Raw genomic sequence first — 18,062 nt, forward strand, 5'->3', positions numbered from 1 at the left:
TTAGCTTTATCTGTGTCTTTGGCAACACGGATAATGCTGCTCACTCCTGGGAAATGAAGCAGCTGCTGCTAACTATGGTCTCTTACAGATGGATATTGATTTCTGTGAACCTAACCCTTGCCAGAATGGGGCTAAATGCTATGATCTGGGAGGAGATTATTACTGTGCCTGCCCTGATGACTATGATGGAAAGAATTGTTCTCATCTCAAGGACCACTGCAAGAACAATTCTTGTAAAGGTACCTTCTTTTGTCCAGAAACTTGTCTTAATGTATTGGTGGTACATTAAAAAAGAAAAATAGTATTTCTGTAAGTAGCATAATGCAGATACGTTTTGTGAAATAGTGAGGCAGTGAGAAGTGCTTGTAACAGTTCTTATTTATAAAGAGGTATAGAGTAACTTAAAGTTAGCATAACTCTTAAATTGTGATTAGCCTTAACTTTTGGGTAACTTTAAAAATTGATTGGTGGTACAGATTACTAGTCTGATGAAATACTTCTCATTCTTAGTAATAGACAGCTGTACAATAGAAGTCTTCACTAACGCTACCCAAGAAGGAATCCGTTTCATTTCATCTAATGTTTGTGGGCCCCATGGACGGTGTATAAGTCAGCCAGGAGGGAATTTCACTTGTGCCTGTGAAAGAGGTTTTACTGGAATATACTGTCATGAAAGTAAGTAGGAGTTTCTTCTAAATTCTTCTTTCTTCTCTTAATAAAGCTGCATAGAGCATTGTTTCACATGTGCTGCTTGAAATCTAGTTTCTTCTGGTAACAGTTGTCTTTGTAGTGGTTCACGCTTCCTCTGTGAAAGAAAACTGGTTTTAGTCCAACTTCAGTGTGAATGTGACTGTACCCACTACCTCTTACGTACAGTCTTACAAGAAGCGATGGATTTCTTCAACATAGGGATTATAAAGAAGGGACAGACACATTGACAGCACACTTAGGACCATGTATATTGCTGTTCCAGGTATTTTTTTGAACACCTGGATATTTTTGCTAGGTTAATGCTTAATGCTGTGGTTTGACTTGCTATATCAAAGAGAATACACCTAGAAATCTTACCAGGCTTAAAAATTGTTTGAGCTGTTCTTATGTATGTGCTAACAAAGCATAACTTTGTGCTGCTTTTCCTAGAGACACGCGTGTAGATCACTCCTCTAGATAGGTGAAGGCAGCCTTGAGCAATAATTGTTGACTTTTTGCCATAGATATCAACGATTGTCTTGGAAAACCTTGCAAGAATGGTGGGACATGCATCGATGAAGTTGATTCATTTAGATGTTTCTGCTCAAGTGGCTGGGAAGGAGAATTGTGTGACACAAGTGAGTACTGCTAAGCGTTGCAGGGGCAAATATTACAGCTTTGCTGTAACAGTATGTGGTTAATAATAGGGCGGTTTCTCTGTTCTATAATTACAGTCTGCCTAGTAATGTTTGTGAAAGTATTTTCAAGAAGACTTTCGGGTAGCAGCTCTAAAAGGCTCGGTTCCTTTAACAGGACCATACTCTGATTCTTTGGTATAGTACAGAATATGCATGAGGAGAGATTTGTCTACTGGGGAGAGACAGAATTGAATATACTGTGTTAGGGGATCTACTCTATTTTTTTTTTTTATCACTACAAGCTTATGTACTTACTGAACATAGTAGCTTGTCCCTTACCCAATCTATTCATACACAGTAGTTTCCAAACTTGAAAAGTTTTTTAGCTTTGAGCCAGTGGAAGATATAGTGTGCTTTCACCTTACTGAAGGAATTTATAAATTTAATATCTTAATATTCCTTCAAAAAAGGAACTGCTGATGCCTGAATAGATATAATGAGAAGGTGTTTTGTTTTCTGAGTTCATCAGGAGCAGGCCTTTACTCTTTCTGCCCTGGCTTGAGACATATCAGGCCTTAATTGAGAAAGAAGTGTACTAGGCCTGTTCATGGTTAAGTTAACTGAGAGGAAACTGCAGTTAGTTCTTTTTCTACTCTGAATGAAGCCCCTTCTAAAACGTGATGGCAAGGGCTTGTGGAGACTTATTACAGGACATGCACCAATTAAGATGTGAAATAAAGACTGAGAAGCTTTTGGCAGCTATCATTGTCAAAAGAGATTTTTGTGTGGTCTACATGAAGTTCGATCTGGTGTAATTGTGTTCTACCCATTGAAACATTTTGCTGAAGTGAAAAGAATTTTCTCTGAAATTCATATGTGCATGTATGTTTAACGTGTGTATACACACACGCATGTATGTGTGCATATATATGGTTAAGCCATCTAATGACTAACTCTGTATTTTGCGACATAAAGCAGGAGATGAAGTCTTAACTGTCTCATGTGGATGTCCTGGATTGGGGCTTCTTTTCAGGACATTGTAGTCCCTACTAGAAAGTTTTCTCTGAAGTTCAGAATACAGCTGTTTGCTGGAAAAATGGAACTACTTCGATGCTCTACTTAAAAGCCATACTGAATGATACTTTTCCTATTAAGCTCTCAGAAAATCTTTCATAATTCATGTTGTTCTGTATTAAATCGAGTGTTTTTTCCCTTGCTTATATAAAGATAACCCCATAACAATCAGGAATGCTGTCTTCCTAAATGGTACATGGTTTATTTGCTTTATAAAGAAGTATTTTATACTTTCTCATGGCCTTGGCTGGGCTAGATCATCTAATTTGAATAACTCTTTCTAGATTTCAATGACTGTTCTCCTAACCCATGTCACAACGGTGGCCGATGCATTGATTTGGTAAATGACTTCTATTGTGAGTGTAAGAATGACTGGAAAGGCAAAACTTGCCATTCACGTAAGTGTTCTTTACTTTGATCTTTAGTTTACCCAAAGATTTGTTTTCTTTCTTCTCGTGAGACCAGAGTTCCTGAAATTTAAAATAAAACAATTGCAGTGAAATAATAGGCATATTTTCATTACCCCTTCCAGTTTCCCAGCAGCAAAATGGAACGTTTGAAAAATGTATTCCTTCATGTAGTGAAATAACGTTGTAAGAGATGCTCTTAGGTTCCACTCTTTTGGTTTTTTACTGTAATACAGATAGTGGAACTATGCAATTCTTGTACTGTTGCATTTAAATATGAAGTCTCTTTAAAGTAATTTTGTGATTAAAAAGTACTTGGTCTTAAAATTCAGCAAGACCAATGGAAATTAAAACTGTTTTATTGTGATGTATAGGTGAATACCAATGTGACGCGAATACTTGTAGCAATGGTGGAACATGCTATGATGATGGAGATACATTCCGCTGTTCGTGTCCTCCAGAATGGATAGGAAGCACTTGCAACACTGGTAAGCTTTTTAAATCATCTACAGGTAAAGCTAGAAGAAGCAGAGAAGTGTTTAATACTTATCTCCTTAGTAAATAGGTAGACTGTTCTTCTAGATGGCTAGTTCAAAGCTGTTCCAGTTGGCTGGTAACTGAAGCTGGGAGTAATTTCTTTCGCTCGGCTGACACGATGCTGATTTTTAGGTAGCTGTTCTCCCCAGGCTGCTTACGTGGCCTTTTACATAACTTCTCTTCAGCAGCTTTGGAACTTCTCTATTAATCTTTAGAGACCCTGTGTAAAGGTTTTCTTGGGAACTTACTTTGCTTAAAGGTTTGTAACGTAAGTGAGTTTGTGATTGAGAGATGTATGAGCAGATATCCTCAGGAAAAATGAAATGAAGCAGTTCTTCCTAGGGGATTTACAGGGTTACTGCCTGCTGTAGGGTACTACTCCTGATCTTTTGGGGGATCGAATGCAGTCTCCATAGTACATTTTGAATATGAATATGACCAAGAAGCAGGATGAAGGTAGTTTAGTATAGTTTTTCTATTTTTTAGATAAAATTGTGGCATTTAATCAAAATCTGAACTTTAAATACTAGTATCTTATCATGAAGTACACCTCATGACCTGGGTAACTCACTACCAAAGTAGGAATTTAGCAGTATTTGGAAGATGTTTACACAGATGAGGGGAAAAAATAGGTAATCTTTTTTTTTTTTTTTTATAAAACTTCATGGTTCAATCAAACAACTGAATTGGGGTGATGGTGAAGGTAGGTGAGAGATTATCATGCGATGTGACTGGTTTGGGAGTCTTTTTGACCTTCTTGTAAGTTTTGCACTGCTGACTTAAATGCTATTCAAGATTGTAATATTGACATATCCAGATGATAGGTACTTCTTGCTTTCTGTGCTAATAGAGGCCTTTTCTGTGTTCAAAGCTAAAAACAGCAGCTGTATTCCAAACCCTTGCATGAATGGTGGAACATGCGTTGGCAGTGGGGATTCCTTTTCTTGCATCTGCAAAGAAGGATGGGAAGGACGTACATGCACACAGAGTAAGGCTTTTCTCTTATTTTTTCCCCTGTATTCTCCTGGGATATTAGGAGTGTCTGGCACAGAGCTGTTTACTGAAACAAAGCAAGTTTATAGAGATCATGCGCCAAAATATGTGAATCATTCAGGGTGGGAGGTAGGTAAAGAAGATGATGCTCAAGTAATGAATGAAGAACTTGTCGTGCTTCTTTATGCCTCTAGCCTCTGCCAAAATAAGACTATCAGCCCTCTATAGAAATATAATTTTTGTAAACATGTGCAGAGCAAGGAAAAAAACAACTTCCATTTTAATAATGGAAAAGGCAGGCAGCAGTATATATTCCATCATTTTCTCTGAGGATAGCAGTTAACTACTTCAGCATACGAATACAACCAATACAATGAACTGGTTAGGTGGAGTAAAGCCTGCAACTTTGATTTATTTATTTATTTATGTGTTTTTCCCCAAGGCATAACATGGGGGGGTATTTAAACTTGATCTCTGTTTTTACTGTAAATCTACTGTTGTGTTGATGTAGGCCCTAATTAACTGTTTTAAAGTTGACAATGCTCTAGAAATGCTAACAAATAATTTGGAGCTGTTTATGATGGGAAAGATCTGTTTAAGAAATCTGGCTAGTTGCACATATGAAGTGTAGTAGTAATATTTTAGTAAGTAAAGTAGTAGTAAGTAGTAAAAGTAGTAGCAATCTTTTAGTAAGTTCTTAGACTCTGGTTGAATTATCCACTACCAATTTAACCAATACCCATTTCATTTCTGTTATGTTGCCATTGTGCTGCATATTAGTCTGTGATGTTGATACGTAAGCGTTTGCATTTAGGGTATTTCATTGGTCTGTTAGGTCTAATTGAACTTTCTTTGCAAGTGTGGAAGAAAACATTCAATTCTGTATTTTTTTTTATTTTTTTACTTATCAAATATAGTGTCTTGAACTACAATACTATAAATTAGAAAATAAATATGCTACTAATTACACTACACTATGTTCTTCTTTTTTATAGATACCAATGACTGCAACCCTCATCCATGGTAAGTATGCAGAGTTCTGTACCTATTGTGAAAATAAGTGAGCACAGTAATATGGATTTCCGTTCTAGATAAGAACTAAAATTATAACCCTAAATTAATTGAAGTCAGCCTCTATAAAAATCTTAAAGCAATTTTTTGCCATGCCTTATCTATTCCTTGAGCAACAAAGACCACGAAGCAATCCTGAGTTAATTCATATATGAACAGATAAAAGTACTTTTAGTGTAACCTTTGTGCCAAAACTGACTAGTATATTACTGTGGTATGAAATGAATCAGACTTAATAACGTTTCAAACATCTACAATTAAGTTTTAAAATAAAAAAAATGAGAAATCAAAACCTGTTAGTTAACAATAAATAGTTTTAGCTAATATAAAAAATGCTCTTGGATCAGATATGATGTATAAATGTGTTTTTAAAACACAATTTTTTTGAAGATACAGTGGGAGTATTTTAAATATAGAGGTTGATATTTATGGTTGAAGAGGGAAAATACTGATATGTGGGTGGAGCAAACCATCTACCTTATCTTTCTCTGTTATCCATTCTGATACAGTAACCTGTACTTTGTGCATTAAAAAAAAAAAAAACCAAACCAAAAATCACAAACAACCACCTCGCAAATGTTCAGGCTTTCTCTGTAATCACTTTACAGTGCTATTTTATGTCCTTAAGTTCTCTTGATATACTTCACCACTTTTGTAGGATGTTGCTTTTTCGACAGGTGACTTACTAAGCAATATTGTTTATCTAACATTATGCTTTCTTGTTGACGGAATAGATTATCCCCCTAAACAGCAGCAGAAAGCTTAATTGACAAAGCTTTAATTAAAGACCAGTGAAACAATGTAGATGGCTTATTAAGTAGACTCATATTATGAATTAGCAGAGACTTTTTAATTCTGCATTGTTGAATAGTGAGAAGGTACTATGAATAGGAACAATAGAAATTTGCATTTGAAAAAGCTGCATGAGACCTATGGGTTTTGCTTCTCTTCAGACTTAGTGACTCTGCCCTGAGAACGCTTGGTGTAATGAGAGGTTTATTATTTTTACAGTTACAACGGAGGCATCTGTGTTGATGGTGTGAACTGGTTTCGATGTGAATGTGCACCTGGGTTTGCTGGTCCTGACTGCAGAATTAGTAAGTACCTGTGTGGATAAAGACCTGAAAGGTTGTACCATTCTGACACACAAATCAGCAAGAACACCCTGTGACCCTTTTTGCATTAGGTTAGCTGAATTCCAAATAATGAAGCAGAAGCTACCTGTCCGTTAGCCAGGTACTCATACCGTGTAAATAATGGCAACTTAAGTTCCTTTATCATTTCATTAAATGAAACTGAAATGAGTTGACTTAAATTATACTCAATACTTGGTTGTTGGATTTCATCAGACATTTCTGATGGTTTGGTGGTGCCGGCTTCATAGAAGCTTACTAAGTATTTTGCTTGGTAAGCAGCTTGTCATTAAAGGTGACATTTATCAGTAGGTGTTACATTTAACATTAGAAAGTGAAATCCACTGAGACACTGCAGATGAAAACAAAAACATCAGGACTGTAGTGCTGGCACATGAATAACGGAAGTATGATAAAGGTCTTTCAAAGCAATAAAACCAACCTGTTGCACTGCAATTTCCCTGAAGGATAGAAACTGAAAAGGGGGAATGAAAGACCCTAAAACTGCATTGAAGTGTTGTGGAAGGGACTTTTTTTTTTTAATGGAATATTACCATTTTTACTTGCATGTGATAGATACCTTGGTTTTCACTTTATTTCTGCCTCTCTGGAAGATCATGCTTTGAGTTTTCTGTAGCGTCAAGGCTGTTGGGCTTGGTCCTCCCACTCCATCAGTATAGTGGTGTGCTTTCAAGTTGAGATTTCATCCTTATTCTGGCAGACAGTAAATGAGCCAGGACACCTAGTCAGAGGGTGACCTGCAGCACTTGTGGTAGCATCAACTCAGTGATGGTCTGAAGCTGGGGCAGGAGAGGCTTAGATTAGATATTAGGAAGAATTACTTTACTGGAAGAGTGGTCAGGCACTGGAGCAGCCTGCCCGGGGAGGTGGTGGAGTCACCATCCCTGGAGGTATTTAAGAAACGTGTAGATGTGGCACTTCAGGGCATGCTCTAGTGCCTGAGGTTGTGGAGGTCTTTTGTGTGTGTGTGTGGTTGGACTCAGTCATCTCAGAGGTCCTTTCCAACCATGAAGATTCTGTGATCTCTGGATATTGAATCAGGGATGACAGATAACCATGTATCTAGATCCTGGTATGCGGTGAGGAATACTGAATTCTCCTTTTCCAGACAAGAAATGCAGAGAGGACTATTTGTAGTCAAAGATAAATAGTGTGCATTTGTAATGGGACTGCAGGCTTTTTTCTTTCTTGTTTAGACTAGTATAGACAAAAGGAGTAGCTCTGACAAAAATGCCTTTTATGGCTGATAACGGAAACAGAGTTAACAGTCACATTTTTCAGCATGCTGAGACTGGAGAATCTTAAACCAACAGAGCTTGAAGAGGGGAAGAAAGAGTAGTTAAGCCCTGTAGTAGTTTAGATACCTCTGTATTTGCATAAAACTTCAGCTGAGAGCACTTTGGAAGGAATCCACAATAGAACCAAGATTGCCCTTCCACATCCAGTTGGTATTTTCTGTTATCTACATGAGTAACAGTCTCACTACCACCACTTACCACATTCACTTTCTAAGTCCAGTCCTTTGAAGATAGAAGATGAGCTGATACTGTGCATCATTCAAGAATTGGTGTTTTTAAACAGTTTCTCTGAGGGGTTGGAGTGGGAATTTATGTTCGATGAAAGGAAACCTTCCAGAAGATGTTTTGGAAGAGAATAGTTATGGTTGAAAATGAAGCAGTTAGTGCCTGCAGCTCACAGCTTGACAAGTTGGTTTCTGTTGCCTTTGGTTTATAAATTAGTATTGGTCACTTCCCCAGGATAAAAAATAACACATTGCTGTGCATCTGAATGGACTGTGCCTCCCTGCCTTTTTCAGTAGATTTCTGTGGCTGAGCTTGAATCTTTGAAGGTGGTTGGGGTTTTTCTTAAGAGACTTTTGTGCTGAGTATGTATGTACTAAATTAATTTACTCGCTATTTCAAGGTTATTAGGAAAAGTAACATCATATGTCTGTTAAGAACTAAACTATTACTCTTCTTCCTTATGGTGAATTGTATTGCAGCAAATCACTCTTTTTTGAGCACTGCTGAGCCAATTCATTGTTCAGCTCTTTGTGATAACTTCCTGAAAGCATATGCTTTTCTAGGAAGCCGAGGTGTCTGAGGTTAGTGCCAGAACAGCATGTGGGACTTCAGTTCTATAGCTGAATGTGGAGAAGACATTAGCACCTTCAGCTGTCCAACACCTCAGCTGTGTGAGATAAGTCAGCATATGACTGCTGCTTTGATCACCAGAACCTCAATTAGGGTGCAGTTATGAGAAATCTGTTAAAGGTTACTGCTGAAATGGTAGAACTACCCAATTAGGAGTTTAATTCTGAAGCCAAACTGTCCTTTGCTTGTTAAGAAAGCAGGTATTGTCAGATTACATCTCAGTAAATGTTTAATTACAATGTTCTACGTCCGTGCCATTGAGTCTTACCTATTTTCTATCTAGATATTGATGAATGCCAGTCCTCCCCTTGTGGATATGGTGCCACTTGTATAGATGAAATAAACGGATACCGATGCACTTGTCCCCCTGGAAGAATTGGTCCTAGGTGCCAAGAAGGTATTGCTATATTTGCTATCAACCTTTACCCAAAAAGCATTAGGGTACAATGTAACCTGTATAGAGTCTATATGCAGTAGTCTGATGCATAAGTAGCTTTTTTTATTATTATTATTTAAATTTGCATAGATTCGGTAACTCAAAGGGGTGAAGTGTTGTATGAGTGTACTCTTTTTTTTCGTAGTGATTGGAATTGGAAAGCCTTGCTGGCTTAAAGGAATGACCTTTCCCCATGGCAGCAGGTGGGATCAAGAATGCAACAACTGCCACTGTTTGGATGGCCGTATTGACTGCACCAAGGTAAGAATTTTGACCTATTTACTTAAAACCTTGTGACTGAAACAAACTTATTGTTCTTCATGCACAAGTTCATCTGTGGTTTTTTCCATCTAGGCTCTTGCATAGGTCTCTCCCAAACTGATTTTGTTTAAAAAAAGTCTCTAATGACTCCTTGTAAAAATACTTATGGGACTGTCTTTGTGATCATAAGCTACTGTCCTGCTCTCTGCCTGCTAGAACCAGCTCTCTAGAAGCAGACAGGCACTTTTTGCAGAAAAGGAAATATGAACTGGAATGGAATAATGATCACTCTGCCAAAACTTTGCAAACACAATTTTAGTGCTCCTAATTCTTTGAAACATTAGTCAAAATGTTTCAAGTGCCTCTGAACCTCTGCCTGCCAAATTAAGGTAAAGGACATGTAGGAAGAAAAGTTTCTTCAGTGGGTATTAATTGCCTTTTTGTATTGTCCTTCAGTAGGTTTATGAATTGAGAAACTGCCACTGTTGTATGTTTATAATGGACTATATCCTGCTGGTTGTGACATAAAAAAAAAAAGTAAGACTAGCCTAAATACAGATTGAACGTGTTAGTATACCTGTGCAGCTTTACATCACAGCTGGAGACAGCTGAGATCACTGCTGCTTACAAGTTATAGGGCTGGGGGGTGACTCTAGATGAGCACTAATAGCACCTAGACTGCCATGTGGGGCAATGTCCCACATTTCACTGGAAGCACTAGTTTAAAAACCTCTGGGTCTTTAATAAGCCTTAATCTTACTTTGTTCAGCAAGGTATGCACTTTAGGCAAAGAAATAACTAATTCTTGCTCTTGGTCATTTAGAAATGCTCTTTTTGACCCTTTATGGTCTTATGATTTCAAGTTTGAGGTATGTTCAGAAGATAACGGTACATGAAGGTAACTAGAATCTCAGAAATGGTGGTGTGATAAATGCAACTTAGACATACACAGTGTTTGGTTCTTTCATGCATAATGGAAGAAATATGCTTACTTGCTGACGATTGTGCTTTAAGAAATCCATAAGTTCCTAAACTAGTAGCTGTGTAGTATTATGTAGAACCTTAAAGGTTACATCGTGAAATGGTCTGCACCAGTACTGTTTTCTTTTGGGAGAGTGGTTGAAGTGACAGTGCTTATCACCAGTGTGCATCAGCTCTTCACATCTTCAGCATTCTGTCAAGGATCTCAGTATAAATATTGAAGAGAAATGAATCCTTGTGGGGGTGTTTCTCTTCCTAGATTATAGGAGTCTAGATGATTAGTTCAAAAATAAATGCTAGAACTGCTGTGTAACTCAGTTATGTGGGACAATAAGCCATCCATAAGCCTCTGAGGAGATACGCCCAGTCACTGCTGTCTTGGGTAATCTCTGCACAGTTTTTATTCTTTGTCCATACAAAATGTCCTCATTTTGTGGAGGAGCAGCTACATCTGCTACTAGCACTACAGCAGTATTGAAATAGAGGTTTGATTTTATTTTTCAGTCAGTGGTGGATCATTACTATCTTATGTGAATTGCTTATTTTGATTTGATGCATAAGAGCAATTAACTGTAACAGCACTTTGTTCTTTTTTAATTTCTAGGTGTGGTGTGGGAAAAAACCTTGTCTGTTACACAAACACTGGGATAATTCGAATAACCAGTGTCCCATGGGTCAAGAATGCCAGGAGAAATATATGAAATGTTTTCAACCACCGTGCACGGAGTGGGGAGAATGCAGTGCCTCTGAACCTCTGCCTGCCAATATCAAGTGTCTGCCTAATTCTGGATACTTGGACAATGACTGTGCTAGAATTACTTTAATTTTTAACGGAGACAAAGTCCCCCAGGTGAGAACAGAATTGTTAATGAAGTACGGCAATATATGTAGGGATATATCCATGTCAAAGCATGGAAGATTAGTGTTTCTAATATGACTCCTTGCTGTGATAAACTTGCAGAATTTATTATTAGACTCTTCTGTTGCTATTAATTGTGCTTTGTCTAAAGCGAAAGGCAAAATTAGGGTTTGTAATGCATATTTTCTTTTTTAAACCTCAAAGCTACTTTCTTACATTTCAAGATGGGCCCAGACTGTACTAGGATAGTCATGCAAGCTCAGTTTCTCACCCTTCATTCCAAAACCCTATTCTTCATTTTTCTGCCCTTTCTTGCTGCCTTCATCAGGTCTCAATAACTGAAAAAACTCTGAAGATGTTTATTTTTATGTACTATATTTTTTTACTTGAACTAAAGTCATACAATCTCCCTTGCTTCTAACAGGGCACTACAACTGAAAATATCTGTTCTGAAATCCGGTATTTACCAGCTACTAGGACTGTTTCTAGGGACAGAACTCTGATAATATTATGTGATCTGTCTTTCTCCACAGAGAATGCAGTGGAAGTTGCTATTGTAAGTATGAGGCTTGTATTAATATATACAGGAAAATGTTTTCTTACTCGTTTGAGCTGGGGAACAGGTGGTTTAAGCTTGTTTAGCTTCAATGCAGGTAGTGTAATCTGTGGCTTAGTCTGAATGTAAAACAATTTTGTGATCTCGCAATTTCCTGTAATGCTAGATAGCTGAAACTGCAGGTTTCATTAATGACAAAGGGCTACCACAGCCTCCTGATAAATTATTTTAAAGACTGATTCAGCCCAAATTAGTGAACAGGTACCTACCTGTTCTGTCAGAAAACCTGGGCTATTGAGCTTCTTCAAGTAAGGAGATGTGGTTGCAGGTGACTGGCTTGGATGTTGTGAAGAAGTTTCTGCTGTGCATTTGAGTATGGCTGCTTCAGGATGTTTGTTAAATATGTAAGTGCTAAGTGGGAAGTGGAAGAAGGTGCAAGTTGAGTAGATTAAAGTATCTGTTGCCCTACTGAGCTAAGGACTTGCTTTAGAGGCGTTTATAGCCAAATCACTCAATGCTTGTGTATTGCTTAGTTTCCAAGAAATGGTTTATTTTCATAGTAAAGTGTTTATCTGGGCGCAAACTGGACTGTCTGTCTCTGCCAGTACCATAAAGAACATGCTGAGCCATGATGCAGGAAACAAAAGTGTATGGTATAAATAGAGCTGACTGTTATTAGTTCAAGCTTCTATGTAGATAATCCACAAGTCTTGCAGTGCTCCAAACTATGACTAAGTTTAGCTCAGCAGTGTAAGTAACATGGAAGTCAGCTGCCTTTTATTTAAGGTATGCTAGATTAACAAGTAGGCGTGTTACCCACCAAGTCTGACACTGCATCTGCAGTTTGGATAGAGCCAGCCATACTATTGCTGCAGTAAACTTTTAGGGTACCATTTGTAACTGCTGTCGGATAAATTCAACCTAGTGAACTCAATTAAGATGTAGCTGGATTTAAAAAATAGATTTGCATGGTTAGATGATTGCAATACCTTTATGTTTTTTTCCCCTTCACTCCCTGTAGTCTTTTGTCCCACATCGAGATGAACAAGATAATAGTCTCATACAGAATGCTGCTAATACAATAGTAAATGCAATCACTAAGCGGCAAAACAGCACCGTCATGTTGGCAGTAACTGAAGTCAAAGTAGAGACCATCGTTGTTGGGAATTCATCATCAGGTAAGGTTCCCCATGCATACATCCTCTGTGTGTGGAAGCATTTTCTGTTCCCTGGCTGTCAGTCTTTTCTTACCTTTCTTTACATGTTGAGGAAAATGACATAGATAGGGTTGTTTCTTTTAATTGCTATTACTAACTGAGGAGAGAGTGGCTTTAAAATCAAGATTTTTGTGCTTGTGTGCTAGTTTAAACTTAACCCCATCCCTAGCGTAATATTCCCACCTACCCCTGCCTCTCTTTTGGCTCTGACTTTGGAAAACAAATCCTATGAGGAGCAGTTGAAGGAGCTGGGACTGCTTAGTTTGAGGAAGAGGAGGCTGAGGGGAGACCTCATCGCTCTCTACAGCTACTTGAAAGGACACTGTAGAGAGGTTGGTGCTGGTCTCTCGCAGAACGAGAGGGAATGGCTTCAAGCTCCAACAGGGTAGGTTTAGATTGAACATTAGGAAGGAATTTTTCACAGAAAGAGTGGTTGGGCATTGGAATAGGCTGCCCAGGGAGGGGGTTGAGTCACCATCCCTGGATGTGTTTAAGAGCCGTTTAGATGTGGTGTTGGGGGATATGGTGTAGGGGAGAACTGTGTAGAGTAGGGTAGATGGTCGGACTTGATGATCCCAAGGGTCTCTTCCAACCTAGACAATTCTATGATTCCAACCCTGTTCTCCAGTCTAACCATACCTTTCACAAGAGAAAGATTCAGGAGAAGTTCTCATGTGCTGTTCAACTCCTTTCTGATTCTCCTATGTTAACCTTAACCTGACTTCAGCCCTTGATGCTGCTGTACTATAGAAACTGAGGCTGAGAGGTAATGAAAACATGGGGAGGGGCAAGACACGTAGCATTATACCAAATTTCTGCTGAAGTGCTTATGTATTATTTGCCTTAAAAAGAGTTAAAGATGTCTAATATCTTCCAGTACTTAGCCAGTAAAACTTTGCTCTCCTTTTCAATGTGTGTTTCTCGCTAGTGCACAGCTGGCTCGATATGTAATGTTCATTCCTCTTAATGAGGATATGCTGTGATTGGAGAGACCTTTATCTCTGAATATTGGCTCTACAAGAGCTATGCCAAAATAAGCAGTTGAAGATTTTGCTTGCCTGTGTTCCTGCCTGGAGAAGGCAGGAGACAGTCTTGTGGAAGACCCCTGGTAGGTTCCTGTTCAACTAAGCCCCAGAGTAGAAATCTTACAATGGTAGGAGACTCTCCCAACTTTTCCCTAGATGTTCCCAATATAACTTTCTGGCAAATCTTCCACCTGTAGTCCAAGCAATGAGTAAATTGCCTGGTTCCACTTCCCTTGCATTCCCTTCTAGGGAATGCCTTTCATCTTTTAAAGCCTTGGCAAATGTACTATTTCCTCAGCCCTGAAGGAGTGTACGAACGTTGTTCTTGTCTTGAGCAGAAATTGTGTGATGCTAAAGAATTGAGCTGAGATTCTGACATACCTCATCCTCTCTTCCTTCTGATTGTGTATTAAATGCTAGGGCAAAAGGGGTGGGGAGTACTTTATCTCTCACCTCAATAAGATTCAAAGATTCTCCTGAGAACATGGATAGACTTTGACTTCTCTTGCAGTTAGTGCTAGAGAATGTTTTCCATAGCTAAATTTTCAGGAATGGTTTGCTAGAGAAATAACCTGGGCATGTGTGACTGGGAGAACACTAGTGGGGTTTGTGATTGGGAACACGGCGAAAAGCAGTTGCCTCAACTTGTTTTGTTTACTCATGGAGCAGTGAAGACCCTTACCTCTAGTGACAATATTGGGGTGTTTTACTCTGGATTAAAACTGGAGCATCCTAATGAGCGAATTGGTTAACTAACCTGAATGTTATTTTGGATAGTTGATATATATGTAACTTTCTCTGGACTTGATGGTAAAGGACTCTTCTTTCTGATTAGTAAACGCAGGATTTATTTCTGATGCAAGTGCCAGTACTTCTAGAGCAACTTAAGCACAGTAGGCTTTATAGCCTGCCTCCTACAAGGATAGACTTCTTTTCTTAAGAGTCATTACTGAGGTTTTCTGGGCCAACTTAGCTTAGGGGCTCGAGAAAGAGATGCTGTTAAAAAACAAGTTTGTTGGGATGGGGAAAAAACATCCTCATCATTAAGCAAGGAAAACTCCAACTTGGTTTAAACTTGTAAAGAGCATTTCTAAATGGACTAGTGCATTCAAACAGTTATCGTCGTGCTGCAATGACATCTTGTTTCCTTTCTCCTAAAAATCTTTCTGGGGCTAACCTGTAGTTACGTATGGGCACTTCTCTTGCAGATGTGCAGCGCTGCGTATCTAGTTCTGTTGACTCAAGACTTTATTGTTTGTTCTTTTTTTTTCATTTGCCCTCTAGATTATTTGGTTCCAATTCTTTGTGCGGTGTTTAGCATTGTATGGCTGACTTGTATAATCATCTGCGTGTGGTGGACTCGGAAGAGAAGAAAAGAGAGAGAGAGAAGTCGTCCTCCCAGAGAAGAGGGTGCCAATAACCAGTGGGCACCTTTAAATCCCATAAGAAATCCTATAGACAGATCTTACAGTAACAAAGACATTCGTTATGAATGCAAAAACTTCATAGCTCCTCAAAAAAGAACTTGTGATGCAGTAGAGGAGTATGTAGAGTATGAGGAAGAGGAGGATGAAGAGGAGGAAAGAGACGAGGAAATGGACAAATTCCTCTCTCACAAACTCACAAAGCCTTTGCCTACAAAGGCCGCTGACACGTCTGAGAGCAGTCCAGTAAAGAAATCCCATCAAATAGGCAAAATGGACAACAGATCTGTAAAAAATGTGAATGCATCAAACTTTGAAGGCAGTAGAGACTAACCTGTATTTGGAGTGTAGGCAGACTGCGCCTATGCTTAGTGGGGAGGGGAAAATTTGACATCTCCACTTTGCATCAAGGACTAAAAATATCCGGAGTCAAATGTTCATAGTTTCTTTATTTTGCGTAAAAAAAAAAATAAATAAAAATAATAAATAAAATTTATTTTGTTTCTTTAGCCTTGTATAAATTATTCAATGACTGTCAGATGAAAAAAAATGAGTAATCTTTGATAGTTGCTATTTTTGTAAAGTTTACTTATAATACACTCGCTGTGTGGCAGAGGAGAGGTTGTATTTTCAATATGTGTAAAGTTTATTACAAAAGACTGTACACTGTTTACAGAATGTATTTCTTTTTATTACTTGCTCTAATTTAATGGTGGCTTTAAAACCTCCTGGTTGAGGAAATTGTGTGAACTTTAAACTGCTTTCTTGACTTTGAATCTCTATTAATGGCAGCTCACTGCACTTGTTACGTTAGTAGCTTCTGTAAGATTTTTTCCAAATTTGCCTTATACACTTTGTAATAGGAACAAAAAAGAAATTATAGAGATCTTTCAACTGTGGTTTAAAAGTGGCCTTTTTATTTCTGTTAAATTACTTTAGAATTGCAGTATTGAAGCATGTGACAAGTGCCTTGAGATTAAACTTTTTCTATAGCAACTGTCAAAGACTGCCATATCAATATAGTAAAATTGTGAGAACTCTAGGTTCCCCAGCTGACACAGTTTATTTTCTAATAGTGAAAGTGCTTTTTTTTGTAAATATGTACATATTAAATGAATCACTCTGTATATTTGATTTAATAACTTAAATATTTTGGTCTTTTTTTTTTTTTTACATGTCATTCCTTTTAATTTATGTTGCAGAAAAGGAGGTTTTATGGCAGTTTATAAGACTTTTTTTGGGTATTATGTCCAGATTAGAAAATGATGTTAATACAATCAATGTTAGGAATCTGTTGGTCATTTGTATTTACTTAGGAACATAACCACTTTCGTGTAAATAGATCCAGAAATGTTTGTTTATCCCCATGTTCAGCCCATCTCAAGAACACTAACGGGTGCATCTACTGTACAGTACCAACATAGCGAGGCATTGGTTTTTTCTTTTCTTTTGTGAATAAGTTAATTACATGTGGTATTACTTTTTTTTGCGTTTAAATACAGGCCTAATGAAGGGAACAATATTTTCCTCAATCCTGTTTCTATTGTGCTTTATTCATCTTTTTGCTCTAAGGAAAAAAGGCTGGCAAGCTCAGAAGATGGGGGTACCTCAGTAGCAATGGTTATTTGTGATGGAAGGCTTATGCATTGTTGGGTTGTTTGTTTTCTTTTTTTAAAAAAAAAGGCTTTATTATTGCTATTAACTGGGCAAACTTACACGTTTATTTTAATTACTGAAGAAGCGAAACACTACATACACCTAGTGACCCTACCAGTGAGAGGAGCGGATGTTTGAGAGTATAAACTCTGGCCCATGAACAATGTAAACACGAATTGAATGTTTTGAAAACAGTTATTTTATACAGGAACGCAGGATTTGCTTTGCAGGATCTTCTGTTTTAGTACATTTTTTTTTTGTTTGACATGTTCTTAAAAAAAAAAAAACTTTCAGAAAAGAAACTATTTATTAAAGCATTTTATAATGATGTTTGTTGTAACTTTTTTACTTGTGCTAAATATTCAAAACTTATTTTGATAACCTGATTAGGAGTTAGTTTAGAAAAGGGTACTATCCTTCTCATGTTCCCCAGTATAATCCTGAGTATTTAAACCAAAAACACTTTTTTTCTGCTACTCTTGTAACTTTTTGTACTGTAATGCTGCTGTCTTCCATAATCTAATAAAATGATTCCCTCATTGTGTGTAAGATACCTCAGGTTGGTGTTTGCTTTCCAAGTGCTCGGAGTTCTGATGCCGTGAGGCTGAAGGAAGGAGGAGTGAAAGGTCCTGATTTAGTGCACGGTGCTTCCCGGAACCCGAGCTGACAGCCCCCATCCCCGTGCTGATGCTTCCTGAGCCAGCTTGGCAGCGTGGTGCCCTGCTTTGGGCAGGAGCCGGGTGTCCCACGTGTGGTCTTGGAGACATGAGACACCTGCGGTACGTAAACTGGGACTCCCCCCCACACACACCTTGCCCTGCCTCTTCGAGGAGCGCAAGGGCTGATGATTTTAGCTGGCTGTTGCTGCCCGTGCCTACGATGGCTTTTTGACAGGGCTCTCCTCCCAGCTGCAGAGCGTGAGCCCTAAGT

The 18,062-nt window shown here is 38.3% G+C and overlaps 1 protein-coding gene across 1 annotated transcript in view; it reads left to right on the forward strand.

Moving 5' to 3' along the window:
• JAG2 (jagged 2) overlaps positions 1 to 17,681 on the forward strand; it is a 70,631-nt gene extending 52,950 nt beyond the window's left edge. Inside the window, exons 13-26 of the mRNA XM_014951580.1 lie at positions 89 to 239; positions 511 to 675; positions 1,215 to 1,328; positions 2,687 to 2,800; positions 3,184 to 3,297; positions 4,218 to 4,334; positions 5,335 to 5,362; positions 6,422 to 6,507; positions 9,001 to 9,114; positions 9,299 to 9,414; positions 11,000 to 11,245; positions 11,679 to 11,810; positions 12,832 to 12,988; positions 15,337 to 17,681. Of these exons, the coding sequence (XP_014807066.1) occupies positions 89 to 239; positions 511 to 675; positions 1,215 to 1,328; positions 2,687 to 2,800; positions 3,184 to 3,297; positions 4,218 to 4,334; positions 5,335 to 5,362; positions 6,422 to 6,507; positions 9,001 to 9,114; positions 9,299 to 9,414; positions 11,000 to 11,245; positions 11,679 to 11,810; positions 12,832 to 12,988; positions 15,337 to 15,809 (2,127 nt within the window). The 3' untranslated portion in view covers positions 15,810 to 17,681. The remainder of the gene's footprint in view (positions 1 to 88; positions 240 to 510; positions 676 to 1,214; positions 1,329 to 2,686; positions 2,801 to 3,183; positions 3,298 to 4,217; positions 4,335 to 5,334; positions 5,363 to 6,421; positions 6,508 to 9,000; positions 9,115 to 9,298; positions 9,415 to 10,999; positions 11,246 to 11,678; positions 11,811 to 12,831; positions 12,989 to 15,336) is intronic.
• The last annotated feature ends 381 nt before the right edge of the window (positions 17,682 to 18,062 follow it).

The sequence above is a fragment of the Calidris pugnax genome, unplaced genomic scaffold (assembly GCF_001431845.1).
Source record: "Calidris pugnax isolate Ruff unplaced genomic scaffold, ASM143184v1 scaffold183, whole genome shotgun sequence".
Taxonomy (NCBI): Eukaryota; Metazoa; Chordata; class Aves; order Charadriiformes; family Scolopacidae; genus Calidris; species Calidris pugnax.